An 18,946-nucleotide genomic window follows, 5' to 3' on the forward strand; every position below is an offset into this window, starting at 1 on the left:
GATCTCCTGAGGATCCCTTTAAAGCTGTTTCAAGGGGTAATGTGATCAGCCCGCGAAGAAGACCAAATCAGGTGGATAGAGGATTACCTTATCCATAGGGGATTACTTTGAAGGGCATGATTTTGATTGATCTCACCTAATATTTGCCCACAGATATGTACCAACGATAAGCTAAGATTTAGTTGATAAGGGGTCACCTTTAAGACGAAAGAAGCCATCAAACCCTATTCTTTCTTCCATTATTTACAGATTTAAATAAAATGGTTTTGAGAAAATAAAATCTCTTATAAGTATATTTTATTTTCGATTCAGAATGAATACCACAGCGTGTAGGTTATCTTAAATATGTCAATTTATAACACTGTAAAATCTTTAATGTGTCTGCTTTATGTATTGTATTCTTTATATTTAAGATTATCTATTTGCACTGATCACTCCCTCCTCCTTGCTTGGCACAGGCCCACCTCCATCAAGGACTGCCAGTCAGCGTCCCTCTGCTGCATTTCCCGATCCTCCAGATGAGCCTATTCCGGTTTCAGAGGGCAGTTCGTCCTACATTCTTTGTGAAATATAATTATTCTGAAAATATTTTCTAAAAATTCACTTACATTGCTTGTTGGTGGGTTACACAAAATAGAAATCTTTGAAAATAATGGTTTGGTTCTGTAATCGAGTATTGAAGTAATCCTTCTAAAGACTGCAACGAAACGAACAAACTCTTTAATATTTTTTGGTTTTTATGGTTTTTGAGGGGTTTGCTTCTTTAAAATAGTTTTAAGTATTATTTGGTTGTCCCCCCGGGAGAAGATCGTTGCCATCTCCCTGGAAAGACGCCTCGTAGTCTTCATTTAAGTCGTCCTCTGGTCCCATGATTATGATGATGCTATCATCGGACAATTGATCCTCAGTCGAAGCCACCTCGAGGTCTTCGTATATGTTGCCCATGATCACGATGACATCGTCTTCGGGCAAAAGAGCCTCAGTTGGAGACACTTCCTCGAACACAGAAGGGGCCTGCTGAATTTGCAGCGCAGCGTATAGCTGCGCCAAGCACTCTGGACAGCACATCATCGGCAGCTGGTTTCCTCCTGGCGGTGACGTGGTTAGCGATGGATTTCTATAATAACTTATTTGAAGCTAGGTAGGTAGCACGTCCGGTAGTTACAGTTGGATGAAATGTATTCAACTGAAATGACATACGAAATGTGTAGCCTTCTTGCCTTTCCCAGATTTTTACGTTCAAACGGAAACTTCAATCAGCTTTTCCGAAGCCTTGATTATCAACAGCGGGTTCGGGCTGAGAAATTCTTGAAACTGAGAAGGTTTTTTGGGTTTAATTCAAATCTTAACGGACTGTATTCAGGTTCTGAATCTAAAATCCCTTACTTGTTGTGTTCTTCTTGAAACGAGATTGCTGTTAAATAGGTAGCAAATGTCCGATCCTGATTTATTTTAAAAAGTGGCAATAAAATGGCCGATAGTTGCCAACATAAAATCGATAAGGTAATAATATCGATAAAATCCTGCTTAAATCGATTTATTAGGAGTGAAAAGAAAAATGATGAAACGCCACCTTCGCGCCGAACGGTATTATTCAGCGACGCTGGCGCGGTCACACTGGTTGCGTGCCGTGCGAAAAACATAACGGGAGCGGAGCAGCTGTTGCCTGCTAATTGGAAATTAAACACAAACACAACGCACAAAATTGTGAGTTTCGTGTGGAGTTCGGACGAGCTAAAGGCGCTGGCAGGCGGCGACGATTGCGCCACATCAAATCAGCAGCAGCTGCCACACGACCCGCTCGGCTCCAAAGTTTACTCTGTGACACAATTCGGGACACGGCGCCCGCAGCGAGTGCAACAGGGACGGCGACGCAGCGAGGGGCGACCGAGAAGTTCCAAATTCCCAGTTTCTAGTTATATTCCGCATCCACATCCGAATCCCCGAATCCGCATCCGTCTTCCGTACACACACACCCACACTCAGACCGCGTGCCGCCCAGCAAAATAATGCTAGTGCAGGATGCCCAGTGACGAGAGAGCAGCAGCGACGATGTCCAGCACGGTGCGCCTGCCCATTGTGGGCATGACCTGCCAGTCGTGCGTGCGCAACATCCAGGAGCACATTGCCCAGAAGCCGGGCATCCTCGGCGTGCGCGTCGTCCTGGACGAGCAGGCGGGCTACTTCGACTACGATTCCCGGCACACGGATCCCGCCCGGATAGCCAGCGATATCGACGACATGGGCTTCGAGTGCAGCTATCCTGGGGCAGCGGCGGCCGCTGATCCACCCCCAGCCGCCACACCCTCCTCGCCCGCCAGCGCCTGGACCAACATCCGGGTGGTGGGCATGACCTGCCAGTCGTGCGTGCGCAACATCGAGGGCAACATCGGCACCAAGCCGGGCATCCAGTTCATCGAGGTGCAGCTGGCGGCCAAAAATGCCCGCGTCCAGTACGATCCCGCCCAGTACGAGCCCGACCAGATAGCCGAGCTCATCGATGACATGGGCTTCGAGGCCAGCGTCCAGGCATCGGAATCCAAATCCAAATCCCAGTCGCCCTCGCCCACGCCCACGCCCGCCTCGTCGCCCAAAAAGAGGGCCACTCCGCCACCCGCTGCTCTGGCGCAAAATGGCTCGGCCGTGGCCATACCCATCGAACAGGAGCTGCTGACCAAGTGCTTCCTGCACATCCGGGGCATGACCTGCGCCAGCTGCGTGGCGGCCATCGAGAAGCACTGCAAGAAGATCTACGGGCTGGACAGCATACTGGTGGCCCTGCTGGCCGCCAAGGCCGAGGTCAAGTTCAATGCCAATGTGGTGACGGCCGAGAACATAGCCAAATCGATCACAGAGCTGGGCTTCCCCACGGAACTCATCGACGAGCCCGACAACGGCGAGGCCGAGGTGGAGCTGGAGATAATGGGCATGACCTGCGCCTCCTGCGTCAACAAGATCGAGAGCCATGTGCTGAAAATAAAGGGCGTGACCACCGCCTCGGTTACACTGCTAACGAAAAGGGGTGAGTATTCGGATGGCTCTGGGTGAAAAGTAAACCATTATTAGAGGTAGATAATATTCTTCAATAGTTTTAAGACCTAAAATATTTTAATTTAGACGAAACTTAGCTTTGCTTGCTCAGCGGAGATTGAGTTGATATCTTTAGCATCTAGAAAACAGTCAAAAACAGTCGTTATCCAAATGTTAAAGGTATTTTTCGAGGGGTTACACAATAGAGCCGCCTTTCAGCAAGTGCAAGTGACAAGTGTTACGCAATTTTTAGCATAAACACCTGGAACCAGGCCATCCAGCGATGCACACCTGTTGCGCTTTGTTTTCAACCCAACGCCCACAGCTGGCTTGGAATTCGGCCTAAAAGTGATACAAGTCATTCTTGCTTAGCCTTGAACTTTGGGGATAGAAGTAGGGGTAAACTTCAACCATATATGATGACTTTTTCGATATAAAAGTGTAGGGTTTTCTAGACTAAGATAAACACAACTTGCCAGTCATTAGTAAAAGTGCTTTAGAGAGCCTCTATGATGATTTTAGTTGTGTGTTAACTAGTCTAAAAGTCTCCCAGGGCTTTTATTATATTTTTTGGCGACGCCACAGCTGTTCTTTATTAACCTCTTAGCATCGAAGTCGGCGGGAATCGGTGCAAATGTTTTGTGCGCTCCTCACAATTGAAAACTGGCCCAGCAATTGTTTATTGTAACTGATATACTAGGCTTACTCTGGGCCTGGCTGCGGCCGGGGGCTTCTATTTTCGGGAGGGCGGGCGAGTTGCCGGCGATAAGAAAGTGCCCGGGGGTGGTGCGAGGCACTCCCCACACTTTGTACACTATGCTTAAGGCAAACAATGGCAATGGCAGCTAGATTAAAGTGCTTAGATCCGCGCTCGTGTGCGTGGGCAGTAGAGTTATCTGGAACAGTGGGGAATTTGTTGGGGGCGGAGGGCAGGGGGCGGGCGAGTGATTATGCATAAATGCACATAAAACTGAGGGAAACGTACCCTGAAGATAGCAAAGTTTGCCCTGCTTACTGGGATGATTTTACAATAATCGATTTCATTTTCTTATGAAATTCAAGGGAAATATTAGGATATAAGATGGGAAAATTCCAGAGATCTTGGTGTGGTTGCTGCGAGTGTCCAGGAAGTGCCATATAAGATTAGCCGGGGCGAGGAGAGCGGAGTCCAAGCACGATTGCGGGGCGGAGAACAGAAGGCAGGCGGGGATTCCGGGCTCTTTGTGTTGGTTAGCCATGACTTGGCCAGGCCCATGCCAACTTACATTTAAGCCTTGAAACTGAAAGTCCGCCTGGCCACCACAAACTCGAAGCCAAAACAAAAGTGAAAGAGCTGAAATACACGCCCCGAGATACATGGTATACATATATGTGTTCAAATGCACACTCGCATACCCACGATCGCAGGCAGCGACTGGGGAATTAATCTCGCTTTTGTCTGGAAAGAGGGGACCCTCTCTTCCGTCCGGCTCTCCCTGCTCCGCATGCGTGACCACGAACTCCAATCCATTTGGGGCACGGCGAGAAAATGTGGCAGCCTATTACTGTATCTCAAAGATACTACAAGTCATTTTCAACTTTATTCAAAATATGTCATTTTTTACTGATGATTTGAAATTCTTATGCAACTTTTGATATGATCTAATATTTTCAAAACATATAACAGTTTCAAAAACTTAAAATCCAAAAAAAAATATATATATACAAAATAAAAAAAATTTAAAACCATTTAAATAAGTCTTACGATTTGATACAAAACCTGTAATTTCCTTACTATAAAATGCAACTTTTTACTTTTATCTAATTTCTATTTAAATCTAAAAAAATGTTTTTAAATTTCAAATAGAACCAAAACTATTTTTTTTGGATTGAAACAAAATTTGTAGTTTCCTTAATAACATTGCACTAACTATTTTTTTAAATCTTAAAAAATTCTTTTATAAAGTTAAATAAATATCAAACTTTACTTTACGATTTGGTACAACATTTGTTAGAATAATTAGAATATAGCACTGATATAAACTTTTTTCTTAAAAATCTTTTTAAAAATTAAATTATTTAAATCTCCAATAAAAATTTTTAAAAAAATCTCAATAAGAATAAAAAACACCATTAACAAAAGTCATTACGAATTTATACAAATAATAATCTGTAAAGAACATAGGTTTTATAAATATTTATTTACTTTCTATATATTGTAAAGAATACCATTTCAATATATTTCTAAACTAGTTTATCAACTTAACCCCGTGATTTTTTCTGCGTGCATTTCCAGTTTCCCTCACCTTCACTTTGATTTAGAGTTGCGCTGTTTTTTACCTTTCTGTTTGCTTATTTATTTCTGCTCTTGTCTCGCAGATCTTGATTTGAAATTAGTTTGCAGATTATGCAATACAATGCGATCGACTTATGCTTGATCACACTTTGGTTTTAAATTCTCGATGATTCAGGAAAATCGGTTTGCATACCTGGACTTGCCTGGCGTACGTGATCCGTTTGAAAAAGTCAAGCCCAAGAGCAATAAAAATGCATAACCGAGAGCTTCACAATTATGATTGCAATAAAACTGGTTTTCAGTTTCAGTTCACTTGCCTTTTGCGCTTTTTCGCGTTTCGACATGGATATGCACACGGCGGAGAAAAGAAAATGAAACTATTTCGATTGTATGACACTGAAAATTATTTTATACAGTAAAATGGCCTATGCGAACGTCAATCAATAGTCTCACTGTAAGATAAGATATACATAAGGTTATGACTATCACGTGCATTTAAAGTTCCTTTTGGATAAAAGAAAGCATCAAATGCTAAAGTATTTTGATTTAAAATGAAACTTAGTTTTCATCTACAATGATACAACACATATTATCATGAGAATCACTAAAAGTTTAGATTTTTAACTTATCGATACGATATTATCGATAAATAGATATATCGATAAACCGTATTTTTCATTGAAACAATACTTATTAATATAATCAGTACTAGTTTTGATCATTAAATGTGTTTTTTTTTATCTATATAGCTAGAATATTTCTTTATACAACATATTTTTTATTAAAAAATGCATTTTATTACGAGAATCCATGGCAGTGGTACATTTTTTACCTCATGGATGGCATATTTCCCTGCTGCTCCTAATCTCCAAATGAATTAGCACTTAAAATTCAATTTGCGACTCCCCATTAACTCCCATTAAATGTTAAATTAGTTAAACTTGTAGTTTCTCATTTGTTACTGGGCCAGTTGCTTGTTGCCTTGTTTTAGTTTGTTTGCCAGTCCGGTAGTCGGAATTGGGCGTGTAAGCTGTTGAGCAAAACATATGTTTTCTTCCGATTCTTATCGTCCGGCGATAAGTGCTCGCAGCAACTACTACAGGCAATCTCAATTCAAATTGAAAATGTTCTAAAATTGTAACAGCGAATCGCGGCGATAAGATGCAATCCAAACAACAAATGGAATAGAGAGGCCTAGAAACCTAGAAAAGGTACTTTACCTGTAGTGAAACACATATAAATCTATGAAAACGATAAATTAGATAACACTATGATATTCGTGGTATTATAATATTATAAATATTATATCATAAAATGATACCACCCATAAATATTTTATTGACTTCAATGTATAATAGTTTATCTTATACACGACACGAACATCATTTATAAATGCAAAATTAGGCGAAAATCGATAACTAACAAGGTTACTTTAGCATACTAGTGGTATTTTAAAATAATGAATATTATATCATAAAATTAATACCACCCAATATTTTATGGACATACAACAAATTTAAATTATAAAAGTTTATCTTATAGAATTTTTTATTTATTGATTGAAAACTAAGCGAACAGCGATCGATAACTGATACGATAACATTAGCATACTCGCGGTACTATCATATAATAAATATAATATCATAAAATGGATACCACTTATTTAATATTTTATGGACCTACCAAGAATTCAATGTATAATAGTTTATCTTACGGAATTCGTAGTGTACACACGACACGCACACCATTTATCAATTGAAAACTGGGCGAAGATCGATCGATACCATCGATAATTAGCGGCAATTGTCACCCTCGGTGTGATCAGAGCATTATGCCATCCTAATCCTTCCTCGATTTTGCACACGACCCACTCGGGGGCCCCTTAATGACCCGCTAATTGAATGATAAATACTATCTCCGAACGGTATCATGTTATGTCAACTATTCCCTTTGTGTCTTAAGTGATTCACAGGGCTGGGAATGGGAGTACATCAAATGGGAAGAAAGCATTTCAAAGTCTTCTCAACTTTTAAGGGTATTTCTCGATGACTAAGTGGAAATAATATAGGTTGTATACCTATGGAAAATGGGATTTTTCAAAAGAAATTTACATTGTCGTTTATTATGGGACTTTTCTTGGTAGAAAATATTTGTTTTTCGATGAGTAGTCTATGGAGCAAAGGACCGAACCTGGTTGATCTTGTGATAAAATATTGAATGACAATCAATTTTTAAATAAACACTTCTTTCCTAATCTAAAAGTAAATTTAATTAGTTACAAAATCATATGTTCCTATTTCTTCAAGTCTGATAAGGAGGAGGTTTAGTTATGATAACAGTGTTCCTTTTTCTTATAATTTAAGATATTGATAGGCTGTACAATCTTAATATGTAATATTATTTAGTACTTAATGACCAATACTTATTTTCCATGTTGAGAAAAGACCAAAAACTTGAAAAAATCCAACAATTTATGTTGTCTTGAAAAAGTTGAATAAACTTTTAAAATAATTGTTAATTAAATGACTTAATAAATTTTAATGTAGGAAAAGGTGCCTATTAAAACTAGAAAAGGAATTTTAAAATCGTTTTATAAATTAATAAATTATTATTCAGTGAGTTCATTTGTTAGGTAAGAAGTATATACCCAATATAAAAGGAATTTCTTGCTGATTAGCTTAACAGACGAATGCATTCCATCTTCTAATTGAAGTGCCATATACACAATATTCGAGAACGGAGATTAATTGCTAATCAATGAACCCAGAATGAAATGAGAGGCCCCTTAAATATGTCTGATTTCGTCATTTTCTCGGAACGGATACCGTGGAAAGTAATAACACGATGAATGGGGCAACCTTCTGGGGAGGAAAAACATGCTCAGCAAATGGCAATAGTATCAGAAGAGTCTAGTTGTTGGGTAACCGGCGACATGCTAATAATCGAGAACGGCAGCGGTTCGGTTTACACGTTCGACAAAGTTGAAAAGTTATCTTATCGGGGGTGCGATGAACCCACAGCAACAGCTGCCACCTGTCGCCCCCAAGATTCCGGGCCCTCCTAAGCCCCACGGATTTGGTTCTAATTCGTCTGCAGGCGGCCGTTTCAGCCACACGCCTGACATATGTATCTGGATGAGAGTGCGGCTCTATAGGACTATAATGCCTACTGAAATCTTCAAATCCTGACCTCTCATGGTGTAAGCACTGTATTTATGCAAAGTATCCGATCAAGTTGCCATGGTTTTGTAAATTTGCTCTACTGAGATGCATGGCGAAAGCCGTTGGCCGTTGCAAATCTATTTTGCAATCGAAGCCATTCGAAACTGTCGCCCTCGAACCGGTTGCACGCTCCAGTTTCAATAGCAGAACCGGCACTATTTTCCACTCATTAACGTGCACAAACGATTCACTTGACGCCGGCCAAAGCTACCTCCAAAGCCTCCCCTTCTATGCACTCAGAAAAACACCCAGTATTTCCTGATTGAATCTTGAATATCGATATCGAAGCTCGAATTTGCAATACCAAAAATATATGCTATTTAGAGAACTATTTCTTATATTAGAAAATGAAATAAAATAAATGAGTTACATTTAAATTATATTAAAATATAAAATAACCAGTTGGGAATTATAAGAGTTGCCAGATATTAAAATTGAAAATATGCTCAATGTGAGAACTTTTTGAGTACAAACGTTCTCAAATGGCAAGCTTGAAAATGTTCGTAAATTAAGGCTGTTTGTATGTATTTAAAACAGGTTTTTTTCTCTGAGTGTATGGCATGGATGTCTGCCTTTCTCCCATACAGTTTGTACTGGCGCCTTGGTAAAACACAGGAGCGGCCATAAAAGTGATAGCAAGCCCCCAGAAACTGTGATGAAATTGATATGGCATTCAGATACAAGTGCACACTCTTACAGGAATGGGAATTTAGTAAATAAATATGTGGGATTCTACAGGGAAAGGCCTATAGAACCCTTTACAAAACCCTTCACTATCTCTGGTTTTTTCTTTATGATGTTGAAACTGTTTATAATAGGAACTAATAGTACTAGCTGCTATATTTTGTTTCTAATTCTGTTAAATGTTAAGCTATTAAAAATCGAACAAATTGTTGGTTCGAGACTGTAATTGCCATTATAGATCATAGATCAACATGTAATTGTCTCAGCTTTCTCTCTGCAAGCAACTTCAATGACCCAGACTGCAAAGCGAATCCTCTGTGAATATTTACTGGCATTTGAAGCCAGCTTTCTCCATTTTTTATGACTGGTTTGGTAATCGTTACACATAGAACAAGTCCGGTTTTTAAGTCTACCAGCGTAGACTTGATTGAGCGGCAATAATTAACAAAAATAATGGATCTAATTTTCTGCAACAAATGGTAGAAATTGAACTTAACTTTACACGTTTTTAATTATTTAATTAATTATTTTAGATAATAGACAATAATGAAATTCTATTATTTAAATAAAATGTTATACACAATTAAGGTTAATAAATTAATTAATTAATTGATAGTAAACAAATATAATGTACCTACTTTCCTTTAATCGAAATCGAAATTAAAAAATAAAATTATTTTACATTTCTGAAAATAGTTCATAAGTAATCTTTAATATTCGGAAACCCTATAGATAATTTGATATTTTTCTGTGACTCAAAGACTATAATATCCAAATTCTATTTCATTAAATTCCAGGCAAATTCCGCTACATCACCGAGGACACGGGACCGCGCAGCATCTGCGAGGCGATCGAGGCGCTGGGCTTCGAGGCCAAGCTGATGACCGGCCGGGACAAGATGGCCCACAACTACCTGGAGCACAAGGAGGAGATCCGCAAGTGGCGCAACGCCTTCCTCGTCTCGCTGGTCTTCGGCGGGCCCTGCATGGTGGCCATGATCTACTTCATGCTGGAGATGAGCGACAAGGGGCACGCGAACATGTGCTGCCTGGTGCCCGGCCTGTCGATGGAGAACCTGGTGATGTTCCTGCTCTCCACGCCCGTGCAGTTCTTCGGCGGCTTCCACTTCTACGTGCAGTCGTACCGGGCGATCAAGCACGGCACCACCAACATGGACGTACTGATCTCGATGGTCACGACCATCTCGTACGTGTACTCCGTGGCCGTGGTGATCGCGGCGGTGCTGCTGGAGCAGAACAGCTCGCCGCTGACCTTCTTCGACACGCCGCCCATGCTGCTGATCTTCATCTCGCTGGGCCGCTGGCTGGAGCACATAGCCAAGGGCAAGACCTCGGAGGCCCTGTCCAAGCTGCTGTCCCTCAAGGCGGCCGATGCGCTGCTGGTGCAGATCTCGCCGGACTTCGACATCATCAGCGAGAAGGTGATCTCCGTGGACTATGTGCAGCGCGGCGATATCCTGAAGGTGATCCCAGGCGCCAAGGTGCCTGTGGACGGCAAGGTGCTGTACGGTCACTCCAGCTGCGACGAGTCGCTGATCACCGGCGAGTCCATGCCGGTGGCCAAGCGCAAGGGATCCGTGGTGATCGGTGGCTCCATCAACCAGAACGGTGTGCTCCTGGTAGAGGCCACGCACACCGGTGAGAATACGACGCTCGCGCAGATCGTGCGATTAGTGGAGGAGGCCCAGACCAGCAAGGCGCCCATCCAGCAGCTGGCCGATCGCATCGCCGGCTACTTCGTGCCCTTCGTCGTGGTGGTGTCCAGCATCACGCTGATCGCCTGGATCATCATTGGCTTCGCCAATCCCAATCTGGTGCCCGTGGCCATGGAGCACAAGATGCACATGGACCAGAACACAATCATCGTTAGCTATGCCTTCAAGTGCGCCCTGAGTGTGCTGGCCATTGCGTGTCCTTGTGCCCTGGGCCTGGCCACGCCCACCGCCGTCATGGTGGCCACCGGCACGGGAGCCATCAATGGCGTGCTGGTGAAAGGTGCCACCGCCCTGGAGAATGCCCACAAGGTGAGTGGAGGTCTTTTATCCTACTGTTCACCTTACTGATAGGGTTTCTCTTGAATATTGCAGGTCAAGACCGTGGTCTTCGACAAGACGGGCACCATAACCCACGGGACCCCGATGACCAGCAAGGTTACCCTCTTCGTCACGGCCCAGGTCTGCAGCCTGGCCCGGGCCCTGACGATTGTGGGAGCCGCCGAGCAGAACAGCGAGCATCCCATTGCCTCCGCCATCGTTCACTTCGCCAAGAATATGCTCAACGTGGGCGCCACTCCACAGGCGGGCAGCTTCGGCAAGAGCAGCCACTTCCAGGCCGTGCCCGGCTGTGGCATCCGCGTCACCGTCTCCAACTATGAGCAGACCCTCAGGCAGGCCTGCAACGCGGAGCGAATTATCAACTACGAGAACCTGCATCGCGACGATCCGCAGGGCTCTGTGCCGGTGGACAATGGCGCCAGTATCGAACATCTGCTGCCCCGGAACAGCGTACGCAAGTCCATGGAACTGAACAATCAGCAGTTGTTATCCGACTTGGTCCTGGAGCAGGAGGAGCAACTATCCGCCGATCAGAAGATCATCGATGGCCCCGAGATCCTGGTGCTCATCGGCAACCGGGAGTGGATGCAGCGCAACGGCATCGAGGTGCCGCTGGAGATTAGCGATTGCATGACGCGCGAGGAGCGCAAGGGGCACACGGCGGTGCTCTGCGCCCTCAACGGCCAGCTGGTGTGCATGTTTGCCGTCTCGGACATGGTCAAGCCGGAGGCCCATCTCGCCGTCTATACGCTGAAGCGGATGGGCATCGATGTGGTGCTGCTCACGGGGGACAACAAGAACACGGCTGCCAGCATAGCCCGAGAGGTGGGTGACGGGGGGATGGCCTCGAGTAGGGTTACCAAACTAATCCAATGCCTTCTTCCCCTGCAGGTTGGCATCCGAACCGTGTACGCGGAGGTCCTGCCCTCGCACAAGGTGGCCAAGATCCAGCGCATACAGGCCAACGGCATCCGCGTGGCCATGGTGGGCGACGGGGTCAACGACAGTCCGGCGCTGGCGCAGGCGGACGTGGGCATCACGATTGCAGCGGGCACCGATGTGGCCGCCGAGGCCTCGGACATTGTGCTGATGCGCAACGATCTGCTGGACGTGGTGGCCTGCCTGGACCTGTCCCGCTGCACGGTGCGTCGCATCCGCTACAACTTCTTCTTCGCCAGCATGTACAACCTGCTGGGCATTCCGCTGGCCAGCGGCCTGTTCGCCCCCTACGGCTTCACCCTGCTGCCCTGGATGGCCTCCGTGGCCATGGCCGCCAGTTCGGTTAGCGTCGTCTGCTCCTCGCTGCTGCTGAAGATGTACCGCAAACCCACCGCGAAGACGCTGCGCACGGCGGAGTACGAGTCGCAGCTGGCGTTGGAACGGGCGGGCGGCTCCGAGTACGAGCTGGACAAGCTATCCCTGCACCGCGGCCTGGACGACCTGCCCGAAAAGGGTAGGATGGCCTTCAAGCGGTCCACCAACTCGCTCATCTCGCGCATCTTTATGCACGGCAACGGGGGCGTCACCTCGCCGGACGCCAAGCACGAGGAGGGGCTGCTGGACCCCGAGGATCAGTACGACGGGCGCACCAAGATCGTGAGGAGTCGCTATCACGCCAACGACAGCACCGAACTGCAGAAGCTGTGAGCAGCCAAAGGCAGCCACCAGCCAACCGAGGACCTCAAAACGACAAATTTTCAGTGACATTGTTAGCGGACCTTAAATTGAACTAGTGAGAGAGCGAATTATAGAACCTATGTACATACGGCAGGTGGATTGTTTTGACGCAGAATGAGATCTCTGGTCCAATATGATTTTGTTCGCCTCACGTGGGCAAGATATAGGGAGGGGCTTCCAGGGAGTGTGGGCTCAGTGTGTAAATATACATAGCTCAAACACAAAATATTTAACATATATTTTAAGTACACCCTTTTGGACTACTGAGTCGCCTTTGCCAGGAGCAAGCCCTTTTTTATCTCTTCCTGTTTGAGGATAGGCAAACTTTGTAAAGGATCACTGCTGATTCTAGGTTTTTTTGTTGCAAGCAGGAAAAACTAATGTATGGCCGGCTTTCTATTCTCTAGAGCGGCTGCCGCACCGTCCCCTTTTTTCTACAACCCACTTGTTATATCGCCCTTTTTTATAAGAAACTTTAAACATTTATAAGACCTTTTCCTGTCTTATCCTTCCTTCCCCATTATGCCTATCGTAATTATTATAATTATTATTTTTTGTGTTACGCTCGTAAGTTATATATTATTATTAGGTTCAACTGAACAAAGGCAAAGGAGTCGCAGGCCAGGAGACGAAGCCAGACATCAAGCATCATTGAACTATTGTTACTTATTGTTAAATCGCATTATCACCTAACCACAAAATAAATCAAAACCAAGAGACGAGAACCGAACAACCTGACCCTTGACCCCATATCGGCTTTAATCCTTAGGACAATTGGGCACAAGAATAAGACAAGCTGCAAACGAAAGACCCCCTTTAAATGTAAGGCAAATGTTTACACACAAAAGGCATTGTTATTGTACATACGACGAGGAGAGTCCCCATGCTGGCAAACTGCATCGCAAGTGTTTTAGCTATTCAACACTTTAAAGACTGCCCTAACTATGAATGTACAACAACCTATGGATAAGCTTTATACGAATAAAACAGCCCATCCATATTCCAGTGGTCACTTCATTTCAGCAAAGAGGGAGGCTCAAAGGTGGCTACTTTCAATTTTGATTTTATTCATGTATTAAATCAGTACGAAAGACAGTGCGATCGAACATCTACGGTGTGGCGTGTCCATGCTCCAAAATGCATTTGTCATTGGCTGCGGGACAGTGGGTAAGAATTGAAATATTAATGGGGGGTGAGGCTTATTACAACACAAGAGCGAAGGGCTGACTTGGTCAGGAGGTCGGCGTTGGTGAGCTTGCATTCTGCGAAACTAAACTTCTACCTTTGGCTAGTTGAACAAACTGAATGGGAAATGGGGGCAAACGGAGACAGCTGGCTGGTTGGTGGGTAGCTTGCTGGCCGAGGCTCTCACGCCTGGCCCAGGGCGTCCTCAATGCGGGCGGCGCGCGTCTGATCCTCCTCCTCCTGCTGGCTCTTGCGCTTGGGATAGGCTTCCAGGCCCTTCTTGAACTCGTTGATGTCCAGGATGCAGTTTTGATTGCCCTCTTCGGGTAGAAAGACCACGCTCAGCTTGTTCTCCAGGGCCGCAAACAGATCCTCGTCGTCCTCCTCCTCGGATGAGTCCTCCCCATCGTCCTCGTGATCGTCCTTTTCGGTCTCACTGCCATCTCCATCATCGTTAGCTTCCTCGGCAATATCCTCGTCTTCGCCATCGTCATTTAAGTGGGCACCAGGCAAAGGTTCCGGCATATCCGCCGGACGATGGCCAATCACCTGTACGGACAGCTTTCGCAGGTTGTTGGTATCAATGTCCAGAAGGAAATCAATGATCTCCGACTTTTGAAGCGTGCGCAGCACATCGACTTGACGTCGGCGGCGATCGAACAGGTAGTCCTCGTTGATGATCTCGTCCCAGTTGCGACCCATTTCCGTGCTCAGCGCCATGTCGGCCACCATTTTCAGCTTGATCAACGAGTCGCGCGTGTGATCGTAGTCGTCCTGCGGCAGGTTGCGCAGAATTTGCAGCATCTTGGCGCGGAACACCTCGATGCGACCCTCCACATAGTTGGCCGTCGTCTTGGTCTCCTGCGAGTTGACCATTATGGAGTACCCGGCAATGCCGTAGTTAATCCGCACAGTGGCGCCCACATGGTAGCCGAGCTGCTCCTTGGTCCGCAGCTGATCGAACAAAGGTTCGTCCACGAACATCATCATCAGATCCAGGATGCTTTCCACGCGAACCGTATTGGGTCCGATTTGATAGAAGTTCGTGATCACCGTGTTGGTGTCCTGCTCGTTGAGCGCGTGGCATCGGATCACATTGGTGCCCAGTGGCAATTGAATGGTCCTGTCCTCCACATAGCGCTGCTCCCGAATCGCCTGGCAATTGAGGCGACTCAGCACCGAGTTCAGCACATTGTGGGCGGACTCCTCCGTGTAGTTGCCCTGGATGAGGGACTGGACATACAGTTGCTTGGGGAACTGGCGCGCAAACCCGCGCAGATCCTCCAAAGTAATATCGTTTAGGCACTTGTACTTGTCGATCATCAGCCAGCGGATTTGCTCCAGCACGCACAGACGAACGTCCCTGGAAAAGAGTGAGCAAGACATATGGCTTAGTTATTGGAATGCAAGACGATCGAATGTGCTCCTTACCTGTTGAGCGCCTTTGGCTTGATCAGGTTGTTGAAGAAGTTCTTGCGCTGGTTCTTGCGGAAGGCAGCCAGCATCTTCTCGTCGAGGGTGTCTGCCACATGGAGCATGGCCTCGGCAATGGCCTCGACGATAAGATGCAGCTTCTCATTATAGCCGCTCACCTTGAGGAGCAGACCCTTTTCGATGGTGTTGAAGGTGTAAGACAGGCCCGCACTGATGGCTGGATAGAGCTCCTCGCACACATGGAACTTCACCAGCTCCTCGTAAAGTGTGCACATGGCATCGCTGGAAAAAAAGCAGGACGAATAAGTAAGAGAACCTAATCGACGAAGGGCATTCACTCACTTCTTGGCACTTTGTCGCTGCAACGGCGAGATGAAATAGAAAGCCATGTGGGCCTCGGGTAGGTCGAACTTGTCATCCTGGCGGAACCACAGCTCGCACGTGTCCGTCTTGAGCAGCCTCTTCGGCGCAGCAGGCAGTTCAGGCTTTCCGGCCGAATGCCAGAACAGCGTGAAATCCTCGGTGACAAACTTATTTGGCTCGGGCAAGAAGAGTTCCGGTAGGGGCTTCGAGTCCTCCCACAACTTGCGCCACTTCTCGGGCATCGGAATGGTGGCGTACTCAGTGCCGAACCACTCCTCCATCTGGTCGTAGGCCGACACGCCCTCGTACTTATTGCGCGAGGTGACCATCAGGTTGAACTTCAGCTCGTTCAGGTGGCCAATCAGCTCCTTGAGGTGCTCCTCATTGTACTCGTAGTAGAGCTCCTTGCCCGTCAGAATATCCTTGGGCGGGAAGTACTTGGAGTTCAGCACGAGCTCCTGAACGTTGTCGAAAGCCGGTCGCTGAGCTTGGAAGCGGAATCCCGTCTCCTCGATGCGCTGCTGCTCCTCGTAGACCTCCTTCATGGAGCCGCAGTTGGAGAAGAGCTTGACATAGGCAAAGGTGGCGGCCAGAACGTCGTCCAGGTTCTTGAAGCCCTCGTCCGTGAGATAAATGCATACGTTAAACAGGGCATACATGGAGTTCGTGTCGAAGCCGTTCTCCTCGATGCCGGCAATCAGGTGGAGAGCCCACAGGCGGCGTCTCAGGTAGGCGCACAAGCTGCCGCGCCCCTCGTAGCCCAGCAGATACGACAAAAACTGGTCGGGCTTGCTGCGGTAGTACTGGCGCACATTGGGCAGCACCCAGGTCAGCTCCAGCTTGCACTCGTTCTCCACGGGCTTCACGAAGAACACCTGCTCGTGGAACTCCGGCCTGAAGGCGTCCCGATAGTTGAACTTGCTCAGATCGGGAGCCCGTACCTCGTTGTGGGGAATCTCCGAGAAATGGCGCACCACCAGCGATTCCAGCTCATCGATGGGCAGTCGGGCTTGCAGGCAAACGTACATGCGATTGGCGCCGTAGTGCTCCTTGCGGATCTCGTGCAGAACCCTGTGCAACTCCGCGTCGTCCACATTCTCCCTCAGCGACTTCATGTTGCCCCAGGCGAAGGTGCCGTGTGGGAAACCCTTGGTGGCCAGACTGGCCAGCAGCTGATCCCGCCTCGTCTCGTCATCCTGCAGGATCTGCTGGAACTCCGAGTCCACGGCGCTGCGCTCACGCTGCATGGCCTCCTGCTTCATCAACGGCGCCTTCATCAGGGCCGTGAAATAGTCCAGGCTGGAGTCCAGATGCTTCTCGGCAACCTCGAAGTAGAAGAGCGTCTCCTCGCAGTCGGTGTTGGCGTTGCTGAAGCCACCGCACTTCTTGATGTGCGCATCGAAGATGTTCTCCTCCGGGTACTTCTCGGAGCCCATGAAGATCATGTGCTCGAGAAAGTGTGCCAATCCCTGGTACTTGGTGGGCTCGGCAAAGGAGCCGTAGTCGATCATCAGGGCGCAGGCGGCCAGCTTCTCGTCGCCCTCCTCGCTGCCCGACTCCAAGATGCTGCCGCTATCCGAGGAGCTCGAGGAGCTGGTCTCGCTGCTTGTGGTCACCGAACTGCTGGTCTCCTCGCACTCGCACGACTTCTCCGACGAGGACTCCGAGCTGGTGAAGCCATCGTGCGGCACAGGACTGGGATCCGAGACAATGAGGGCGTGCAAGCCGTTGCCCAAGAGCAGCGTCCTAGGCGAAAGATTAAGGGGGAGAGGGAAGGGGAAACCATTAAGTCCATTAAGCCCGGATTATGTGGGTCACATCGGCACGCCACTCACTTGTACAGCTTCTTGTCCGTCTCCGACTTGTCCGGCGTGTCCAGATACTTGACCTGGTCCGTCATCTTCCACGACAGGCGGTGTGCGATGCTCCGTCCGCCGGCTAATTGAATAATGGGGCTCCGGCCTGGCGTCCGGAATTGGAGTCGTCTGAGCAAATGGGCGCTGTGTCGCTGCCAGCACATGCGGCACTCGAACGGGAATCACGGACTGCGCTCCGAATGGGATCGCTGGCGGCTCGATGGGATCGGGGCAACTGCTTTCCGGGGACGTTGGCGCGGGCTGGGCGGATCTGCCGATTCGGCAATGCAAATAAGTGCAGAGTTGCCAGACCGCGGGCAGGGCTTTCCCAAACGCTAGCGACCTTGCCGGATCTTTCACTAAAAAATCCACCTTTTTCCACTCAGACTCAAACGTGTCCCGTCCTGTCGAACTTTGAAAGTTTGAAAAAGGTGACCTTGTCGGGCAGTAATCTTATGTTTATAATATAAGTTTTTAAGCCACGGCATGCGAAATGGCAATAAATTATGGTTGGTTTTGCTTAAATTCTTATTATCAGTACCACCAAATGAATAAATGTGTTTTTATTAGTTTTACCAATTCGCTTTATTTCTAGTTCTTGGTAAAACAGTTTAACTTAACTAAAATGGGGGGCCTAGTCTGATTAATGGCAACTAGAAGCGTATTTAATTAAATATAATAATTCCTTGATCAACAATGTGCAATTAAGGGGTGGCGGGATAAAAAACTCTGGGTTTCCCCTAATTGTTCCAAATTCTATAGAACATTTTGGCGATCGTAGGAATGGCCCTGTGCTCTGCACAGTGACCAGTTGTCTGACTTTGCAGGAGCAAAGACATGTAAATGAGTTATATAGTTAGAAGCCCTTAAAATAAACATCCTAGTTTGGTTTTTAGATAAATAGTGCTGCTAAAATCATAAACAGTTGCCATGCTTCTTAATGGAATAGGGTCAGTAAGCAATTCAACAGGGTGGGGAATAGCCTATATAACTTTTCTTTGAAAATTGACCAAAACTGGGTCTTGTGATCAAAATCATATGCAGCAAATTAAACAATGTTCAAATGATTAAATACCAAATGTTTTTGATTGTTCTTTAATTGTTTTTGAACTTAAAAATATAATTCAAAAAATACCAAATTTCTACC

At 46.5% G+C, this 18,946-nt stretch overlaps 2 protein-coding genes and 1 long non-coding RNA gene across 4 annotated transcripts; 1 reads left to right on the top strand and 2 right to left on the bottom strand.

Annotated features, from left to right (window-relative positions):
• Positions 1-264: 264 nt before the first annotated feature.
• LOC127010495 (uncharacterized) lies at positions 265-1,585 on the bottom strand. The gene is made up of 2 exons (XR_007763236.1): positions 609-1,585; positions 265-552 (listed from the first exon to the last, which is right to left on the bottom strand). It is a non-coding gene; the product is annotated as an uncharacterized LOC127010495 (long non-coding RNA).
• Positions 1,586-1,703: 118 nt separating this feature from the next.
• On the top strand, positions 1,704-13,694 carry LOC108026238 (copper-transporting ATPase 1). 2 transcript variants are annotated; one of them, XM_017097077.3, is made up of 4 exons: positions 1,704-3,022; positions 10,008-11,254; positions 11,318-12,109; positions 12,176-13,694. In XM_017097077.3, the coding sequence occupies exons 1-4, from the start codon at positions 2,023-2,025 to the stop codon at positions 12,929-12,931; spliced, it is 3,795 nt and encodes a 1,264-aa protein (XP_016952566.1). In that variant the 5' UTR covers positions 1,704-2,022; the 3' UTR covers positions 12,932-13,694. The 2 variants fall into 2 exon arrangements, with proteins under 2 accessions (XP_016952566.1, XP_050740648.1); XM_050884691.1 differs by lacking the exon at positions 1,704-3,022 and adding an exon at positions 6,278-6,516.
• A 314-nt stretch (positions 13,695-14,008) lies between these two features.
• On the bottom strand, positions 14,009-18,181 carry LOC108026245 (nardilysin). Its single transcript, XM_017097090.3, has 4 exons — positions 17,779-18,181; positions 15,923-17,689; positions 15,578-15,862; positions 14,009-15,509 (listed from the first exon to the last, which is right to left on the bottom strand). Exons 1-4 carry the CDS (start codon positions 17,961-17,963, stop codon positions 14,330-14,332), a joined length of 3,417 nt encoding a protein of 1,138 aa, XP_016952579.1. The 5' UTR covers positions 17,964-18,181; the 3' UTR covers positions 14,009-14,329.
• Between the last annotated feature and the right edge of the window lie 765 nt (positions 18,182-18,946).

Source organism: Drosophila biarmipes, chromosome X (assembly GCF_025231255.1).
Source record: "Drosophila biarmipes strain raj3 chromosome X, RU_DBia_V1.1, whole genome shotgun sequence".
In the NCBI taxonomy this organism is placed as follows: Eukaryota; Metazoa; Arthropoda; class Insecta; order Diptera; family Drosophilidae; genus Drosophila; species Drosophila biarmipes.

What these genes read in the sequence shown, in the direction of transcription:
- LOC108026238 (XM_017097077.3), top strand. Translation starts at nt 2,023, where the DNA reads ATGCCCAGTGACGAGAGAGCAGCAGCGACGATGTCCAGCACGGTGCGC. An exon ending in TACACTGCTAACGAAAAGGG is followed by an intron (nt 3,023 to 10,007) that starts GTGAGTATTCGG and finishes ATTAAATTCCAG; the next exon opens with GCAAATTCCGCTACATCACC. An exon ending in CTGCCAGCATAGCCCGAGAG is followed by an intron (nt 12,110 to 12,175) that starts GTGGGTGACGGG and finishes CTTCCCCTGCAG; the next exon opens with GTTGGCATCCGAACCGTGTA.
- LOC108026245 (XM_017097090.3), bottom strand. Translation starts at nt 17,963, where the DNA reads ATGTGCTGGCAGCGACACAGCGCCCATTTGCTCAGACGACTCCAATTC. An exon ending in CAGCGACAAAGTGCCAAGAA is followed by an intron (nt 15,863 to 15,922) that starts GTGAGTGAATGC and finishes CTTTTTTTCCAG; the next exon opens with CGATGCCATGTGCACACTTT. An exon ending in AAGCCAAAGGCGCTCAACAG is followed by an intron (nt 15,510 to 15,577) that starts GTAAGGAGCACA and finishes ACTCTTTTCCAG; the next exon opens with GGACGTTCGTCTGTGCGTGC.